Here is a 19,361-nt window from a genome sequence, read left to right as displayed (position 1 = left end):
AAATCTAATATGTCCACACAATTACCTAGCACAGCACCTGCATCATATTTAATGATGAATAAATATTTGTTGAATAAATGAATGAATGAATGATGTAGGAAACTCCAACTATATCAGTTCAAAATTTTACCAGGTATTCATTCAACCAGTATTTATTAAGCACCTACTATGTGTCAAGCACTGTGTTAGAATCAGGTAATACCAAAGTGAATATAACAATATACCTGTCCTCATGATGTGTACATTCTAGTGAGCAGAGATGGGCAAAAAACACATAGAAAAGTATATAATACATCAACTGTGATAAGTGCAATGGGCAACAACAGATCAGAGTAAGGACAAAGGGCACTTGGAAAGTGCATGTATTGTGTATCAGCTATTTTATAACAAGTCACCTCAAATTTTAGTGGCTTAAAACAACAACCAGTATTATTTGATTTAAATGTTATGGCATAGCTATTGGGTTGAGCTCAGTCGGTTAGTTTCATCTGGTATAATTAAAGAGGCTGCTATCTGGAAGTTTAACTTGGGGCTGGATGATCGCATATGACCTCACTAACGTGTCTGCTGACTGTTGCCAGTCTCTCATCCTCAGTAGGGCTAGCCTGAGCTACCTCACATAATAGCAGCACTTCAAGATGAGAAGAGTGGACACTGTTAAGACCTCTTGAGACTTAGGCTAACAAGTCACACATCATTTCCACTGCCTTCTTTTGATCGATTCAAGTCACCATACATATATCCAGATTCAGAGGAGGAGGTAATAGACTCCACCTCTTGATGGGAAGAGTTAAATGTTATTTATAGCCGTTTTTAACCTACTGCGAATGGGAAGTTACTGATGGATAGTCAGTGATAGCATCTTTGATAGGATGACATAAAAGCAGAAGCCTACATAATGTGAAGAAACAAGTAATGTGAATATTTTTGAAGAGTGCATTCTGAGCCAAGGGAATAGCTAGCACAAAATGCCAAGGTAGGCCAATAAGGAGCTCAGAGCAGTTGGAAGTGATTGGCAAATATACGTATGTTAGGAGATGAATGTGGGAAGCCAATGAGAGACCAGATAGTATAATTCCTTGTAGACCATTATAAGGACCCTTATAAGTAGACCTTTGTCTTTTACTCTGAGTGAGATCAGAAAAAACCATTGATAGTTTTCAAAGGAGTGACACAATTTTTAGTGGAGTTTACATATTTGTCAACAGGATCTCTCTGAATTTTTTATTGAAGTCAAACTTGAGGGTGAGTGGCAGGAAACCCAATGAAGAGATTATCCCAGGCGAGAGATGATGGTGGCTTGAAATAGAAGGATAGAACTGACAACACTTTCTAATTAGGCAGAAAACACATTATTAGATTGTGTATAGTCATCTGTCAGCTTCTCTAAGAAGCTAACTACATTTTGTTTATGTGTCTTCTACTTCATCTGGTATTTGAAAAGCACTCACTAAATACATATTGACTGGTTAGTAAAGTTTCAAGCCTCACTGTTGAATTGAACATAATCACCACAGGATGCTGAAATCTTACAGAGTTCATCATTAAATGATGTTTGAAGACTGAAGCAAGTAGAAGACCCTATTAAGAGCTATTGATATTCTTCAGATTACATGTCTGCTATATGCTAAAGGACAGTAAATGAATTACAACAAAAATAATCTGTTTTGATCAAACTCAGTATTAAAAGTCATCCATTAAAAGGTAAAAGATCATTACATGGGCCTGGTGCGGTGGCTCATGCCTGCAGTCCCAGCACTTTGGTAGGCCAAGGCGGGCGGATCACCTGAGGTCAGGAGTTTGATACCAGGGTGGCCAACATAATGAAACTCCGTCTCTACCAAATTAATCCCAGCTATTCAGAAGGCTGAGGCAGGAGAATTGCTTGAACCCAGGTGGCAGAGGTTGCAGTGAGTTGAGATCGTGCCACTGCATTCCAGCCTGGGCAACAGAGCAAAACTCTGTCTCAAAGGAAAAAAAAATCATTACATGAACTGAACATTTGTTATTAAGACTACTAAGTGAAAAACAGTGTCAGGGATTCAAAGTTCACATAATTCTCAAAAGCACTAGTATTCTAATATGGCATGTAGAGTGTTAATTTTATAAATGAAAGAAAGCAAGGTGAATGTATCAACTAATATTATGGGGTTGAATGGAAAGCATTAACAGGTATAGAGGAGCATGGGGGAAGATCTATATTTAGAGAATTCCTGGAACTAGTTAATTTTTAGATAACAAATTAGAACACCGGTGTTATGGTATGAAGGAACTGCTATTAACTCAAGGCCCAGCATAGTGGATGACAACTGTCCTTTCTGGTGATGAGAAAGTGCCTGCTCCTAAATCTCATCCAAGTGAATGAAGTGCATATATATGCTTTATGTTGGTGTTACTCTTTTTATCATAAAATATGTGTTTACTATATTAGATCTTTACATCTTCTTATAATTTCATAGGATATGTTCAGTACATTCTGTTTTTAAACAGATTACAATAGAAGTTTAGCATTAAAAATTCACCTGGAAATGAAAAGCCTGGCTTTGCTTCTCACTCTGTGACTTAAAACAAGTTTCTAAATTAACTACGCTTCACTTTCTTTATCTATAAAACTAAGTGTTTGGAAAAGATCAGTGGTTCTCAACCCTGACTGCACACTAAAATCATCTGAAGGGCATTTTAAAAAGTAATATCCCAAGCCCTATCATAGGGTTTAATTTTCAATGCTCTTCAGGTAATTTTAATGTACATTAAGTGTTGAAAACCAATGGGCTAGATGATCAATAAGGTTACTGCTAGTAAATCTTTCTAATTTTATGATTCATCATATTTTGACATAGTAACAGTTGCTGGAAGAACAGTGTTCTCAATATTTGCAATGTCCTTTAAAGTAGAAATTAACTTCAAAGAGTGTTCCTGCTCAAAAATGAGAATATTTTCACATCTAAACTAAAATCCTTCTATATTATGAGAATAATTTATACCAAAAGCCATATATACATCATTTGGGTATGGCATATGCACCAAAAGTCATATAAATTTACCTAAATTTTAGAAATTAACTATTATTATGATTTGGAAAGCAATGACTTTCTGTCAGTACACATACAATGTGAGGGTAGTGTCGTTAGAAATTCTGTGTAAGCTTTAAAAAAACGTTGCTATAGCTATTTTGATTTTGAATAAATGTACTCCTAATATCCCAAGAGTTAATAAAATTCCTAAAGTGTATAACTTATTCATAATAAATAATTTACATACTGATTTACTATGAAGAGAATAAACAGTTTTATAGAAGATTGAAGTGGAATATCTAGTTTTATTGGTATTTGGAAAGATCAAAAGTATGACTTCTTGAAACAGTTTTAAAATGTGTCCCTATGAATTTTGCTGTCAGTCTTTTACTAAATAGCTTTTCATTGGAGTAAGCGGATAACTTTTCCCTTTAATTTTAAAGGCCAGAAAATATAAACACATGTTTTAAAACTTCATGAAACCAAAACTCAACCAAATACTCAGATCCAAAAAGAAACCATGTAGACTCCTAGGAAATTGGGGAAAGCCATCAAGTAAATATTAAGCTAGAAAATAATAGATTTTGTGTCTTATATTTTCACATAATTCTGTTTTGGGATATATACTTTGAATATTTGGGACAGAAAGGCTCCTTCTGTTAGCCAGGCTAATTCAGTAGTAATAGGGAGAAGAAAAAGAGGTACAGATGACAGCTAATAGCTAACATGGGTGAATGGAGGTGTAGACAACAAAGAATGTGCTGGTTGCGTGGAATTTCTGCAAACATACTTACATTTGAAAACCATTTGGGAAAAAATGTGACTTAATGCCCAGATAAGACACTATGAAAAGTAAATGTGTGATTTTTGGTATGATGTATATGCCTGCATCATCATTCTGTGTTTGCTTCTGATAACATCAGTTATTCTTATATCTTTTAATTTTCATGTATATTTTACTGTTTTTGTTTACCCTATTGATAATAAACTAGACTCCATAATTAAGAATAATGCACAGATTTACATTTGTTATAGCATGCAAAACTATGACTTTGGAAGAATAATGTGACTGCTGGAATAGTTCACATGTTCAGAAATCTTGCTCTGTGCAGAATGGAGAGGTGTTTTGCTTCACATTTGCTCTGCCACTTATCAGTTTGCTTTACAAGGACTCCCTGAAATCAATCAGACATGTGTACCATGCTTTCAAATAATTTTTTACAGTAGGAATAAGCCATGAAAAGTTTGAAAATACAGACAACACGCACTATAGAGTTTGTAATAATAGTTATATGTATGCTAGTGAGTTAAAAAAACAAACTCATGAGTTTTATTTGATTTAAAAATACCAAGAGTTTTAGTGAAACAATATAAATTTTATCATCAGAACGATATCACACATCTTACTTATATCTTGGGAGTGATGAAATGCAGAACTTGGTTGTTACGTATCCCCCCCTCACCTCTCAAGATTTTCTCTCCTACTTACCTGCTCCAAATTCTGCTCTTCTCCTAGAAGATGCAGTATTGTGTTTATATATCTTTTTTTAAATTTGGGAAAGCACATTAAGCTGTACTCACTCACTCAGACGCTATTGTACGTTAGTTTAATCAGATGAAGTCAATGAAGGGAATATAGTTCTAAAGAATGATAAGGACAGAGGTGATGTAGCCTCAAGAAAGTGTGTATGAAAAGGGCCCCAGTGAGAGTAGAAGCATTTCATGATTGGAGTGAGTGAAGGACTGAAACATGAACACCAGCATTACTTACTTCCCAGTTTTGCCTGGGGCTGGGCCAGGTCAGCAATGCAATCATTGTACAAAGTAAAGTAAATGGAATCACATTTCTAAACATGTCATATAAAATTTACATGATCTTCAGAATCTAGCAACATGATATTGAATATAGACTTCATATGTAGCAGTCAAAGTTTGGTGATGCTAACATCATCTTGAGTAATGAAGTCTAATTACATAGATATAAGTATATAACTTGTCTCCTAAGAGGTTTTATTTACAGAAAGATTTTTCTTGTTAAGATATTGAATTGATTTATTAGGCATAGCTGCATAATTGAAAAGTGTAAGTACTGGACTCCACTTGAAAGCATAGATACTGCATTAAAGTAAAGCTGCCATCCAGTATGAATAATGCTGGTGTTATGTTTTAAAACATGTCAGATTCTCTTAAGTGTATCTTTCTTCTTTAAACTTTGATCAGCTGAGATAAATGCTTTTCATTTGGCCTTAACTGTTTGTCACAAGAAGATAAGAGATAGACAGCTAATGAAGTAAATTGATGTGCTGCTACAGTTAGGGAGAATTAGAGTCTAATACTGTTGGAGTTGATAGTATAACTGTTTCTTTAAAAAATTGGCATGGTTGCATGACATTATGAGAAAGAAAATAGATCTAACACATTCAAAAATGGCCAATACTTAGAAGTATTGGGGTAAAGTTAGGTATAATTTTTATCTAATGCTCTTCAAGTACAGTGCATTTTTTTCTTCAAAGAAGTTATAATTAAGAGTATATTGAGTCAAATATTAATGATATCAAATAATGAATATTAAAAATATATTGCTGGTAGGTACCAAAAAAGGATAGTGTGAATTATATTCTGTAGCTCAACTTGGAAGTTCAACTGTCAGAGAGAAACTTGTCTCATTGAAATCTCTCTGAAATAGACTGCATGCATATTTAACCCAATAGCTTCAGGCATTCGGAGATGGAGGAAGCAAAATCAAAAGCACCATATCAAAATTAACGTCAAGCCATGTGTTTTTCTCTTAAAGTTTTGAAGTAATTTTTAACACAGATAGTAACTTGGTTTGAAATTTAAACACACAAACGTACAGGTTTGCTAGCTGGAGAATTTCCATGCCTGGGGGAGGGGAGGTGACAATTGGTGCATTCAGTACAGAACACGTGTAATGATAATAAAGTTGATTGGTTGAGCTCTATAGCATTTTTTTTTCTTTTTCTCTCTTCCTGTAGTGTAGTTCAGCTGAGGGTGGAAGGGTTCTCCCCCATCCCTCCCACCACGAAGAAGACGTAGGTTGATACCATTTTATTGTTCTTGGGTGAGAAATAAACCATATGCTTTAGCCTTTTAAATGGCTACACCAAAGAGAAAATTGAACCAGGCTCTCTTCCCCACTCCTACTGGACTTTGGGGTGGGGTTATTCCTCTAAATGTTTTAGTGGACTTCGGGTTAGCTTAATGCTTCTGCCCCAGGGCAAAGAAGCAGTTGAGGGAAAGAAATGTCAAGGACGTCAGAGGCAAGCTGGACTGAGTGAAGTGTGGATTAGGAAGCTTATGTCTGAAACCCACCCCTCCCCTGGATACCAGGCAAAGGCAATGAGAGTCAGAACCAGCTGATGCCGCTGCTGCTGCTTCCCGTTTCCAGGGTGAAATTTTCACAGCAGCTCTTCTAAAAGGAGGAAAAAATCCCTAACCAGCAGCGGAGAAGATCCTATCACCCAATCCAAGCTATGTAACCTTTTAGTCAGGCTTTTCAAAGAAATCCGCATTTTAAAAGCCAGCATTTATGGTCCAAAATATGGGACGGGAATCAGAGCTGGTAGGAAAATATGAAAAGCCTCTTTACACCCTGAGTATTTGAAACGATCCGATGAGCATAGGAAGTGGCTGCCAACGCTCTGGCGGCTGCTCGTGCTGCCGCGGCTGCCGCTGCTGTTCCTCGCAGAGGGCTGGACAGAGCTAGTCCCGGTTTCAGCACCTCCGGCGCTGGACAGCTCTTTGCACGCCGCACCGCTGCCTGCTTGCTTTTTCCCACTCTCGCTTTGCATTACTGGAGATGCATCTAAATTGCATCCTGTTCAACAACAAGTAGAATTTTTTTCCTGTACAGGAATTACAGTAGACGACTCTCTCAATTAAACTGCATTTTCTTCTTTACGGATTTGGCTATCAGGCGTATTTATCCCGATTTCCTCCCCCTTCACTCCCCTTTGCAGGAACGAGTCTTTGGGAACGTGGTCCACCCAGGGATGTAAAACTGTGCTTACCGATGCATCCCATACGAAATGCTTATGTGATCGTCTCTCTACCTTCGCCATTTTGGCTCAGCAACCTAGAGAAATAGTAAGTAACAAAGAGAAAACACGGCTTTAATGCAAAGGCAGGGACATTGTGGCTAGTGTTTCTCCAGGGAACTGCATTTTAAATGGGGAAATGAAAAATGTTGCAGGGTGGCAAAATTGGGTTCGTCTCCTCCTTAGCTACAGTAGCTTGGTGGAATGAATTCTAGTTGGTATTCTATAACTAAATTCTACTCAATTTTATGTCTTCTAACTTGAAATTTCTGCAGTGTAGTTTTAAGGATGTAGTCCAATCATATTACTAATATGCTGCAAACTTTCAAATAAAAATGATCGTCAACTTAACCTTTATTTTGAAGCTGGAAAGATGTTCTGGGGAATTTGTGAAGGTATTGTTAGTAGTAGAATGAAGACCCCAGACACTATAGTGAAACACATTGCATATCTGCATTGGATATTTTCAGTACAGGTTTTCTGGAAGTGTCCTTGGATGTAAATATAAATAAAGAAATATATATGTTAATCAAATGAAGTTTCTATGAAAGCATGGCTGTCAGGAACTGTAAAATTTTCCTTAATAGTATATGGTTTTCAAAATACTTTCTGAAAGAGACAGTTGTACATAACTGTCTGAAAGAAAAATAATATTCTCATCAATTATATTTTGAGGAAATATAACTCAGAATGAATAATGAACAATTATTATTCAGGGAAATGTGACATTCTGCTTGCATTTGGCCTAAATAAGCATCACTCTTCTTACTAATTTTGATGATAAAAACTAATACAATCTGATGTGCATATTTGAGGTTTTAGAACACGCTTAAAGTGTATTCCTTCAAACTCCCAATGTTAACAATATGAAAACCAACAAATTTAATTAATTAATGTCATGTAAGTGTCCAAGGAAAGAAACCTTCCAGATCAGTGAATGCATGTAATCTTTATATATGTTTTAAAAGATAGAAAGCTTATTTTTCAAGGTCATGTATTTAGGGACTGATACTGGCATTGTAATAATTATCTCCACATATTTTGTCCATTAAAAAAAGTCACAAAATATACTTAAAGGTTTTAAATTTGATGTTTTATTTTCTCCTATATCCTCAGAGGCCAAGCAAGTACAATTAAATGTGAGAATACTTGACTTAGAATAAAGTTGTCAAAAGTGAGAAAGTTTGAAAATCTTCAGTATCTATATACAGATATAGGTATCATAATGAGTTGTAAATGGTAGGATCAAGATAAATTTTACCAAGAATCATATTGTGAATTGACTAACCTGCAGTTAGTTAAAGAAAAATGAGTGATGCTTCAAATTTTAGCTAGAGAAAATTTAACATGTGAATGTTAACCAAGTTGTAGTTTTAGGTCTTGATTTTCAAAAGTTGTAAGGATGTAATATTCCATAATCCACTATTTAAAACTCTAAGGACTTTATTACTTCACAGTGGGAGAGGGAGGAAGCTGGAATTAGTATTTTTAGAGGTTGAAATATGAGAACAGAGTGGATTCATGGGTAACTATCTGGTAACTATAACAACTATATAGGCTATTTTTGAGTGATAGGTTAGCTTTGCTGAGTCTAGAAGTTATTTTAATTCATTAAAAACCAATTTGTTTCTTTTTTATTTTGTTTAATTCACAGATCATGGAATCCTCTGGCACACCTTCAGTTACCCTAATAGTAGGCAGTGGTCTTTCTTGCTTGGCCTTGATTACCCTAGCAGTTGTCTATGCAGCATTATGGAGGTAAGTAATCAACTGATAGACTTGAAATGGAATGCTTAGTTGTTCATAGTTAAATCAAGGCATGTGATAATTATTATATGTCTCCTGTCTTCTTAATTCACTGAAAGCAGTATTTTTACAACTGAGTTATAATTGATGTGATTGAGCTATAATAAATGAATTGTATTTACCTAATTTTCCGATATATTTGCCTGAGTTGAGAAAATAAACAGTACACACGTAAACTTTTATTCTGATTTCAAATGTTAGTAGCCTTCAACAAGTTGCTTACCCCAAGCGTAGTACTCTTATACCACAAGTTCAATCTATATGTGGTTTCTATTTATCCCAATCGCTATGGAGACTGTGAGTCTAACTGGTACAGTCAAATTAATTTATCTGTTATAAAAATATAATCTCAAGTTCTCAAGTTTTAAACACATGCTTTCAGTATGCCCCAGACAACTAGTGAACTCTTCTATAATATTAAAGCACTAACATAATACCACCATATTCCAGAAAATGCCTGTTGGTTGAGTGTGTCCAAGATGTTAGACTTTGACAAATTGATTAAAATAAGTCATAAAAACACAAAGAGAAGTTATTGAAAATTTTGTTCTACAATAGTTGAAATCAAACCTACTTGATATATGAAAGACTAGTATTTTAAAGACTTGTTTTGATTGTGTTACTAAGAATTAGACCTGTGAAGTTTATTGTCTACTCACATATTGATAAAATACATAGCCATATGGCCAAAGTACTGGATTTTCTAATGGATTTTAAATTTTAAATGTTAAACATGTTTGTATCCATTTTATTATTGAAAATAATCTAAATATTTTAACTATATTAGTATATAGAAAATTGCCTGATATTTTCTGAATGTTGTCAATATTAGAATTGCAAAAGTAGATGGTCTCTGCCTCAGAAATCTTAATCTTTATTCATTTAAGATAAAAAACATGGGCCCGGGCGCCGTGGGCTCAAGCCTGTAATCCCAGCACTTCTGGGAGGGCCGAGACGGCAGATCACAAGGCTCAGGAGGATCCGAGACCATCCCTGGCTTAACATTGGTGAAACCCCCCGTCTCTACTAAAAATAACAAAAAAACTAGCCGGGGCGAGTGGCAAGCACCTGGTAGTCCCGGCTACTTCGGGAGACTGGAGGCCAGCCGAGAATGGTGTAAACCCGGGAAGGCGGAGCTTGCAGTGAGCCTGGGAGATCAGCGCCACTGGCCACTCCAGCCTGGGGTTGACAGAGGGCGAGCACTCTGTCTCCAAAAAAAAAAAAAAAAAAAAAGATAAGAAGCATTCAGTTGAAAATGAATTACAATTTTATTTAAAAGACCATTTTACTTCACTCTTTTAAGAAAATGTATTGTTCTTCATTATAATTTTACTCTTTTGAGAGAAAGAATTAATTGTCACAGATACTTAAATTGTCAAAGTTATGAAGAGTTTTTATGCTTCATGCAAAAGTAAAAAATATGTATATCTTGACCCTTTAGCACTGGTACATGATGGAAATCCTTCCTTCCTGTGAAGGAATTATCTAGTAGTGAAACACTGACAAAGTGGGACAATCTGATAAAATATGTCCTGCTCCAGGAAATGAAAGAAATGCTTAGTTTAAGCATGACATTGTAGGCAGCAGAATCTTGGGTTCAGGGCTCACTCAAGCAGACATTGTCTCGGTAATGCAAAAGTAAGATGGATAAACATTGAAAAGCAGACAACTTCCTCTACCACAATTGTTTAAATACAGTTGTTTAAACATGAGGCAGCATTTAAAGACTAGGAATTAGGTAATCACAATAGCAACATAATGCATGCTCACTGAACTATTTAGAACTAAATTCCATTTATCAGCATTTAGGTTTCAGGCAGCAATTCCACCTTTTATTTACCCCTCAATACATATCACTAATACTAGCATATACATTTTCAGGATAGGTGATGTGTATATTTAATCAAGGAAGCATACAATTAATTAGTCAATAATAAAGTTTTCTTTAATGCAGAAAGTTCAGGAAAGTCACTACTACAATATTTTTTCTAAGAATTACCAAAACAATTCAAAGGATCTATTAAAACTTGAGATGGACTTGAGAATTATAGAAGAGAGTACCAAGAAACAACACAAATCTAAATCCCTAAGAGTTAGTGGTCATCATCAACTCATTCTATGCAAATGGAAGAATTGAAATAATATTAGTAGTTTAAAAGAAGTGACAAGACTCCATGAATTATTAAGTGAATCTTGATAACATCATGAATTAAATGCAGTTTATAAACACCTATAGCAACACCAATAGAAACTTTGAGAACTGAATTTTAAAACCCCACACAATTGTGAAGTATTATCCTTGCTTACTAGAAGGATGCCATTAAACATGTAGGGTATATATTGTGTACTGTATAATATTACTGTATGCTATTAAGCATGCTAGGTTCCTACCACCTTTTATTCTAAGTAAAAAGTTTAGAAATTTTGATTTCTAAAGAGTTGTGACATGTACAAGCATCTCAAGTATTTTATACATAATAGGCTGTTTATAAATTTGTTGGTGTTCCATGTAGTTCATCAGAAATGTTCACCAAAAATTTAATACATTAGGTTATATTCTCTTCACCTATAGATAAGTTTGGCAGAATTACATTTCTACATGAAAAACTAATGAAGCATGTCCTTGTCATCACTGTATTAACATAAAGCATTCTTAAATTTTGTTTAAAAAAATCTAATATGGTAAAGAAATTTGTGAAAATTGAGACATTTCATAGCAATTATGAAGGCAGCAGTAAGACTCAGTTTTGATAAAATAGAAACATATAAAACTTCAGACTAGTCAGTTTTGGATATTTCATTATCATATTTCTGTCTATTTACAAAACAAAAAGTTTCACTGAAACCCTTTTCATAATGTCTGTGTGTTTGTGCTTTCATGGAAGCCATTAACACCAAACACAGGGTTAATTTTATGAAGCCCCTTAACTTTTTATATAATATTCCCCAGCCACCAAAAAGAGACTACTTAATAGTTAATGATGTCTTCAGCATCTCAGTGTGTGGTTTATTCTATTGTTTGCGCTGATGATACAGGAACAAGGTTCAGTAACCCCGAGGCCATTTTGTGTTGAGATTTGATCTAAGTTGGTCCCATTTGAGTTTGTTTTGTGACTGAAGGGAATTTCTTTTGTATTACAAAAACTCCTTTGTGTATTTTATTGTTATTCTTACTCTTGTGTTCTTTTTGGAAATGTGTGATGAAATGTGAGGATTCTACCTTAATAGTCCTCAAAGACAGGAAAGACAGACAGACAGACAGAAAAGTTTGATAGATTTTTACCTTCCAGAGTGCCTCCAGATCATTGGCACTCCTGTCTAATACTGCATAGAAAAGCTCATGCCTGCTGTAGAATGTGATTCCATGTTATAATAGAAATTGAACAGGCCTAAACACACAGCAAATACAACAGTGTCTTTTTGTTACTGTCAGTCAGTGATTTACCACTGAATACAGTGAAGCAAAATAGCTGTTACTCTTTCAGGGTAAACAGCTGATAGAACATTTGATTCTGAGCAGTTTTCTCTATGGCTTATATTCTTGGTGCACTTAACAACGATATAACAGACTGTATATAAACACTTCTTCATAAGGGTAAAATATGGCATATGTCAAGTGATTTTCCAGCCTGAGAGTGAATTATCATTTGTGAATTGGATTCATTTTTAGAAATAAAGATTCATTTTTTGAACAATTACTTAGGAAAATATAAAGAGTAACAGCCTAATTACATTAAAATGCTTGAGTGGATAAAAGTGTTCACAGTTTCATGAAAGTAATGGTATCCTTCTAGTAAATAACAATAATACTTCACAATTTGTGTGATTTTTTTCTTTTGGTTCTCAAAGTTTCTATTGGTTGATTCATATGATAATGCTAAACGTATATACACACACATATATAAACATGTATATAAAGGTATTATACTAATTCACATATTTCCAAGAAGTTTTATATGTTTAGTTAAAAAAAGAAAAAAAAAAGTGTACCATGACAACAGATGGGCAACTTAGGCTCTATCAGAAATGCTATATTGTCCCACCAATGTATAAGAAAAAAAAATCCTGAAGGACTCTTGCACACGCCATGCCACTATAAAATTGGGTCTCTAAAAGTGACTATTTATTTTAGGAACTATTTTTATATTTTTTATTTTGTAAATATTCCTGTGCTACAGTACTTATTGTTCCAGATGAATGCCATCAACTTGCACAACATAGAATTCTTCATCTTTCTGTTGGATTTTAAAATTGGACAACTTTTCTCTCTCTGGCTAGGTACATACGATCTGAGAGGTCCATAATACTAATTAACTTCTGCCTGTCTATCATCTCATCCAATATCCTCATACTGGTTGGACAGACTCAGACACATAATAAGGTATGACTGGTGATTATTCTGATTCTTTTTGTGTGTTTATGTTTTGGCATATAGTTGGTTATTGATAATCTAAACATTCATTCTAAAATGGAGAACTTCTGACAAAATTATATTTTAAAGCAAAATTTGTTTATTGGTTTCTGAATAAAAACATTGCCTACTCCAGTTCAGAAGTGTATACCCTTGGCTTAATTTCCTGTGGGTTGAGAGGTTGTTCATAAGAGTAAAAATGTATGTTTATTAAACATTATATCAAAGCTCTGTGAGTTCAAAACCTTGGGACATCAAAAGCACATATTTCGATTCATTAGTCTAATGGTAGTAAGATCTAATTGTGATAGCATAGAAGGCTTGTGTTTTGGTCTAATTTATTAACATATTGATTCCTAAAAGGTAACTATGAATTACTTACAAGTGTAACATCTCTCTTGAAAATCCACCTGAAAAATATCCATAGGTAATAATTGAAGAAAGTGTTAGATGAAAGCTACTTTAGATTTTATGGCTTTCAAAATTTTGGTTAACCTAAAAGTCTTTTGATACTTAGCAGAATGTAAAAGTATGTTTTCTGTTTATATGAATGAACCAATTTATATGAGTTCAATGACCATGTTTTTTTCCCAGAAATGGTTGTCTTTACTATTCTGAAATGCATTTTAAGAAACCCATAATAGCAATTTGAAGTTAACTCACCCCTGCCTCAAAGGGATTCTGTTAAACACCACTTTGATAACTTATTTGTCAATCAATCACATGCCTTCAGGCCTGTTATTTTTCAGTCTTTTAATTTTCCGATACTAAAGGGAATAATTAACATTTTTCCCATAAGCCATCATTTTAAAATAATCATGTGCACTTCAGTAGGTTTTTTTCATGTATTATATATTCATAGGACATGTATTAACGTCAAGGATAATGGATAGTCTGTTTATTTTGCTAACCTATGTTCCTAAGACTGGTGATTCCCACCAAAAGAGTCCAAATTCTAGGTCTGGGTAGGACCTAGGAGGCTGCGTTAAGTGATTCTGATGAATGTTTCTTCTTGGCCCACATTGCCCTAGGTCAGGGGAAGGGCCCAAAGAGTAGGCCACAAATCCCAAAGGAGAAATCAAAAATGACAACCCCATCAAGGACCCTGTAGAAATAAAGATAACTTTCATGTCTTTGAGTGTTTAATTTTCCTCCATTTATTTCCTGTATCTTTTCTTCTTAAAGAAAGAACCTGAAAGAAAGTAAAGACTATTAAAATATAGTTCAGGTCCATGTTATAAACATTTAATACAAAATTTAAAAGGAAATACATAGTAAAGAAAAAAGAGAGAGAGAGAATGACTAAAGGTGAGAGGGATGCCAATCAGAATTGGGAGAGAAGAAGGCAGAAAATAACCAACAGAATGAAAAATTAGGGTAAACATGAATGTAAGTGAAAAGAAAAAGGGAAACAAAAAGACAATCATAGGAAGGAAGTAGAGATAAAGGGGATGAGACGGACTGTAAACCTTAAAGAATTATTAAATTACTCATGTCATTCTTTCCTCTTTGGTTGTTCACTTGGGCTAGGCCTCAGATCTCTTAGAAATGTTCACACACTGGTTAATACCTATTCCCAATTTTTTAACTGCTTGCCCTTCGACCTTCACCCAGAAAAAGAGAGCTTTCCTCTGAAATAGGAATTGTTTATTGGGATCAGGAACCAGAAAAAGTCAAGCTAGAGCCAGCTTGAGCTCAGAGTTTAAGTTTCTTTCACCAAACATTCTTCCTTTTCTGTTGTTTTTTACCCTCCAAACACTCTTGACTTATACCTCTCCTTAGACTATGAAAAACTGCATGATCCACAGTACAAAATATGCTTTTAAAACTGTTTCATGCTGTTTGGTAAAGTTTTTACAAGTTCTGAGCCAAATGGTACTACAGACATTTCTACAAGTTGTACTCCACATCATGGTGGTTATGGTCTAAATCACTGATGTACAATAGAAGTGCAATGCAAGACACAAATACAAGCCACATATGTAATTTAAATTATATTAGTAGCCAAATTAAAAAAATAAACAAAACCGACGAAATTAATTTTAATATATAATGTTTACCTCAGTATATCTACAATATTACCATTTTAAGACATAATGTAAAATTATTAATGCAACATTTTACAATCTTTTTTAAGTCTTCAGAATCTGGAGTATGTTTTATACTGATGATACATCTTAGTTTGAACTAACTGCATTTCAAATGTTCAATAGCTACATGCAGCTAGTGTCTACCATGTTGTGTAGGTCTAAATGCCAGGTATATTCAGAAACTAAAATTATCTCAAAAAACTACATTCTGTCTGCCCAGTTTGAACTTCATAGGTTTTCAGTGTCCTCTTTTTTTTTGTAATAATGTCTTTTGAGATCTCCAAATATTATGAATATCAAAGACAAGATAAATTTGGTTTACTTTTCATTTCTTATTTTGAGGAAGGGCTGGTATTGACTTACTACCAAAATAAGAGTTTGATGTCGTTTCTCCCCCAAGTAATTAACTATAGAATAGCTTCTGTGTAGTTTTGCAACCAAAGTGGTTTTGTTTCAGATTGACTAATGCTAATTTTTGCTGCTATAGTTATTGATGCATTTGGGGAGGAGTGGTTAGTAAGTGGTAGTATTGATGAAGAAAATAAGAGATTATTAGTTTGTTCTTATGCTATATTAATTTTGCTTTACTAGCTCTGAGTAGATGTTCTTACAATCCTAGGACAATTCACATTAGAGTGATTAGAAGAGAAAATTACAAAATTCTGGAATTTTATTCTTAGTCACTCAAAACAATATCACATTTTCTAGGGGAAATAATCTGGTTTTTTATTAGTTGAATTAGATTGACTCTATTTGTATTTATATATGAGAATTTGGTATGTGAAAGACTACATCTGTTTGTATTTGAGATTAATGGTGTCTCAAAAAATAGAAAAATACAAAGCGTGTTGTCTGTATAAACTTATGTGCATAAACTACAAATAAATTTTTTTGAAACTGTAAAATATTGTTCGATGACTAAAGTATTTTATTTTGGCTTTGTATAGGATCCCTTTGCTTCTGTGGGCATTTTTTCATTGATCAGATTTGTATCTTTGACTTCCCTGATAAGTTTTAATTGATGCTTTCGTATTCCCATCTTAGAAAGTGTAAACATCTGAGAGAGCTTCTTGATGTAGAAATTATTTGATACTGCTTCAGTGAGTTGTCATGGCTAGTTTGTATGAAAGCTGGTATCTGATGTCGATGTACAGAATAGTTCTGAAGTGTCATATGAGGGTGTTTCTCTGAATTGCTTATTGAAATATAATTGACCTGATTATCTTGCTACTGAATATCTCTGCTTCCTTTTGAATTGAGATATAAACAAGCTGAAATAATTCATTGCATAAAATAAATGTATTCAAATGTTTTAAATGTATATTCAATTGCTGGCAACAAAGTAAGGAACCAAGTGCATTTTATTATATCTTTTCTTAAAATGCAGTTGTAAAATGAAATTATAACCCACTTCATTATATTTTGAGTTTTCCCATAAAGTGATATTTCCCTTTTATCTCTTTGTGCATTTAAACTTTCAACCAGGATGTCTTTGTATTGCTCAAATGTTATTCATTTGTAAAGAGTTTCCTTTACACCTTTAAGTGTTTTTGTTGAGCTGAGTAGACTATTTTTGGTACTACTGTTTTGCAGAAAGCAAAGATTATTTTGAAAACATAAATTCAGAGAATAGTTTTTCTTAATGACAAAAGCATATATTGCTTTTGCTTCAAAGGACTTTAAGGATTTAAAGTGTTTATCATATTGAAGATTTCATAGCACTCTTTTTAACTGATAGAAGACAAATTTGGCAAAACTCTTGGTTTTTTGGTTAGATAAGGATAACCACCCAAGAACTTCAAAGAGCTGGGAGATAGCTTCTGTCTCTCAGAACCTCACTACCAGGTTATTATTATAACCTTCTTTTATTAAAGCAAGTCTAAGTCCAAATTTTATCACACATTTAGATATTTATTAGATAATCCCTCATTAGCAAATCAGGAACAAAACCTATTCCGTAAGCTCAATGAGGGCCTAGGTCTTTTGATCTTTTAGATACTTTCACCCACCCTGTATGTAATATTCACTGAGGTGGAACTGACGTGGACATAGCAACAATCTAGGAGCAGGATTCTGTGCCCTTTAGTCAGTGTCGTTCAGTCCTCCTAATCCAATGTCTGGACACAGAATGATGATTGTGGATAAAATTGTGGGCCCCATCGCTAAAAGATATGGGATATAGGCCTCAGTGGAATCTTATGTACAGTTCATTTAAGAGTAAGGGGTGTTTAACTGTTTTAGCCAATACACATATCTTCAATTCCTTTACTTTCACCAAAGGGAATCCATTAATACATTCATTATAGTGATTAACCAGACACTCGTTCACCAATAAAGACTAATCTTTTGTATTTAGTTTGATAATGAGTAAAGTGTTGTCTTGTGGCTAGATACACCTCAGTAAGAAAGACCTGTAGTTGCCGTGTATGGGCCTTCCAAATATAAAGCCAACTGACCAACTAGTCTGGGCATTCTTGGACTCCTCCTAGAATTACAGGTTAAACTAACTGGCACATATATGGTATCATACTGGAAATACCAAAATATTATAAAATAAATTGCAAATATTATAACAAACATACAAAGGTTAATATTTTGAGAAACACTAGTCAATTGTGAGAGAACAAAGAGATATTAGCTTGAGTCTTAATTGACCTAGGAGTAAAGCGAAAGTCCTCATTGATAGATAAAGGGAAGTTTCTAAATTATTTGGGGTGGTCAAACATATTCTTAGCATTATTTAGGAGAAAATTATCTCATAGTTCTTTATGTATGGAGCATTGTATTACATAATGGGCTGTGTCTTTTAATTCCGACTTGTAAAAGATACAAAAATTCTCCATCTCAAAGCACTTTTAAAAGTCCCATTCTCTATTATGTTTTCTTCTACTTCATCTTGTGGTTATTTACCTTTTATAAAGATGTTTTGTTTTTGTTCTGTAGTTTGAATAGAGAGAATTAGTAAACATGGGTCAAACTAGTAGGTTATAGTTACTCTAATGGAAGATGATTTTGTTTTGTCATCGTTGTGTTTTTTAAAAAATAAAACCTTGAATTTGAATACCTTACCTTGGGTCAAGCACTCTCTAATTTACCTATTTGTCCCATCACTGTCTTTTGCCAATAGTCCCAGCTTCTTCACACATTTATGTATATGCCTGACCTCTAAATATCTGTGTGTTTTCAACTTCTGAGAAAAAATATTTAATACGTATTTATAGCTATCCATTCAGTTCTGCCTGATACCCTTCGAAGCAGACTGCCCCCTGCTCTAGAGATTCAGTGTTCTACATGCTTCTTTGGGAGATACCAGTCTCAGACGGGGATGGTTAAGAGAAGGCATTGTAAACCAGGTAGACTTCAGTATCCTAAATCTACCAGTTCTCCTAGTTGTGTGATCTTTTTTTTTATATTTTTTTTTTATTTTTATTTTTTTTGCAATTTTCTTTTTTTTATTTCCATAGGTTTGGGGAGAATAGGTAATATTTGGTTACATGAGTAAGTTCTTTAATGGTGATTTGTGAGATTTTGGTGCACCCATCACCTGAGCAGTATACACTGAACCCAATTTGTAGTCTTTTAGCTTTCACCCACTTCCCACTCTTTCCCCCCAGTCCTCAAAGTCCATTGTATCATTCTCATGCCTTTGCATCCTCATAGCTTAGCTCCCACTTATGAGTGAAAACATACGATGTTTGGTTTTCCATTCCTGAGTTACTTCACTTAGAATAGTAGACTCCAGTTCCATTCAAGTTGCTGCAAATGCCATTAATTCGTTCCTTCCTATGGCTGAGTAGTATTCCATCATATATACCACAATTTCTTTATCCACTCATTGATCAATGGACATTTGGGCTGGTTCCATACTTTTGCAATTGTGAATTGTGCTGCTATAAACACAAATGTCCAGATATCTTTTGCATACTATGACTTCTTTTCCTCTGGGTAGATACCCAGTAGTGGAATTGCTGGATCAAATGGT

General features: G+C 34.3%; 1 protein-coding gene across 1 annotated transcript in view; it reads left to right on the top strand.

Annotated features, from left to right (window-relative positions):
• ADGRB3 (adhesion G protein-coupled receptor B3) overlaps positions 1-19,361 on the top strand; it is a 779,954-nt gene that overhangs the window by 605,477 nt on the left and 155,116 nt on the right. Inside the window, 3 exon segments of the mRNA XM_017870735.1 lie at positions 6,995-7,121; positions 8,727-8,830; positions 13,157-13,259. Of these exon segments, the coding sequence (XP_017726224.1) occupies positions 6,995-7,121; positions 8,727-8,830; positions 13,157-13,259 (334 nt within the window).

Source organism: Rhinopithecus bieti, unplaced genomic scaffold (genome assembly GCF_001698545.2).
Source record: "Rhinopithecus bieti isolate Rb0 unplaced genomic scaffold, ASM169854v2 scaffold_5569, whole genome shotgun sequence".
Classification (NCBI taxonomy): domain Eukaryota; kingdom Metazoa; phylum Chordata; class Mammalia; order Primates; family Cercopithecidae; genus Rhinopithecus; species Rhinopithecus bieti.
Note: the sequence above shows the minus strand (reverse complement) of the source record. Positions and strands in the feature narration are given on the sequence as shown.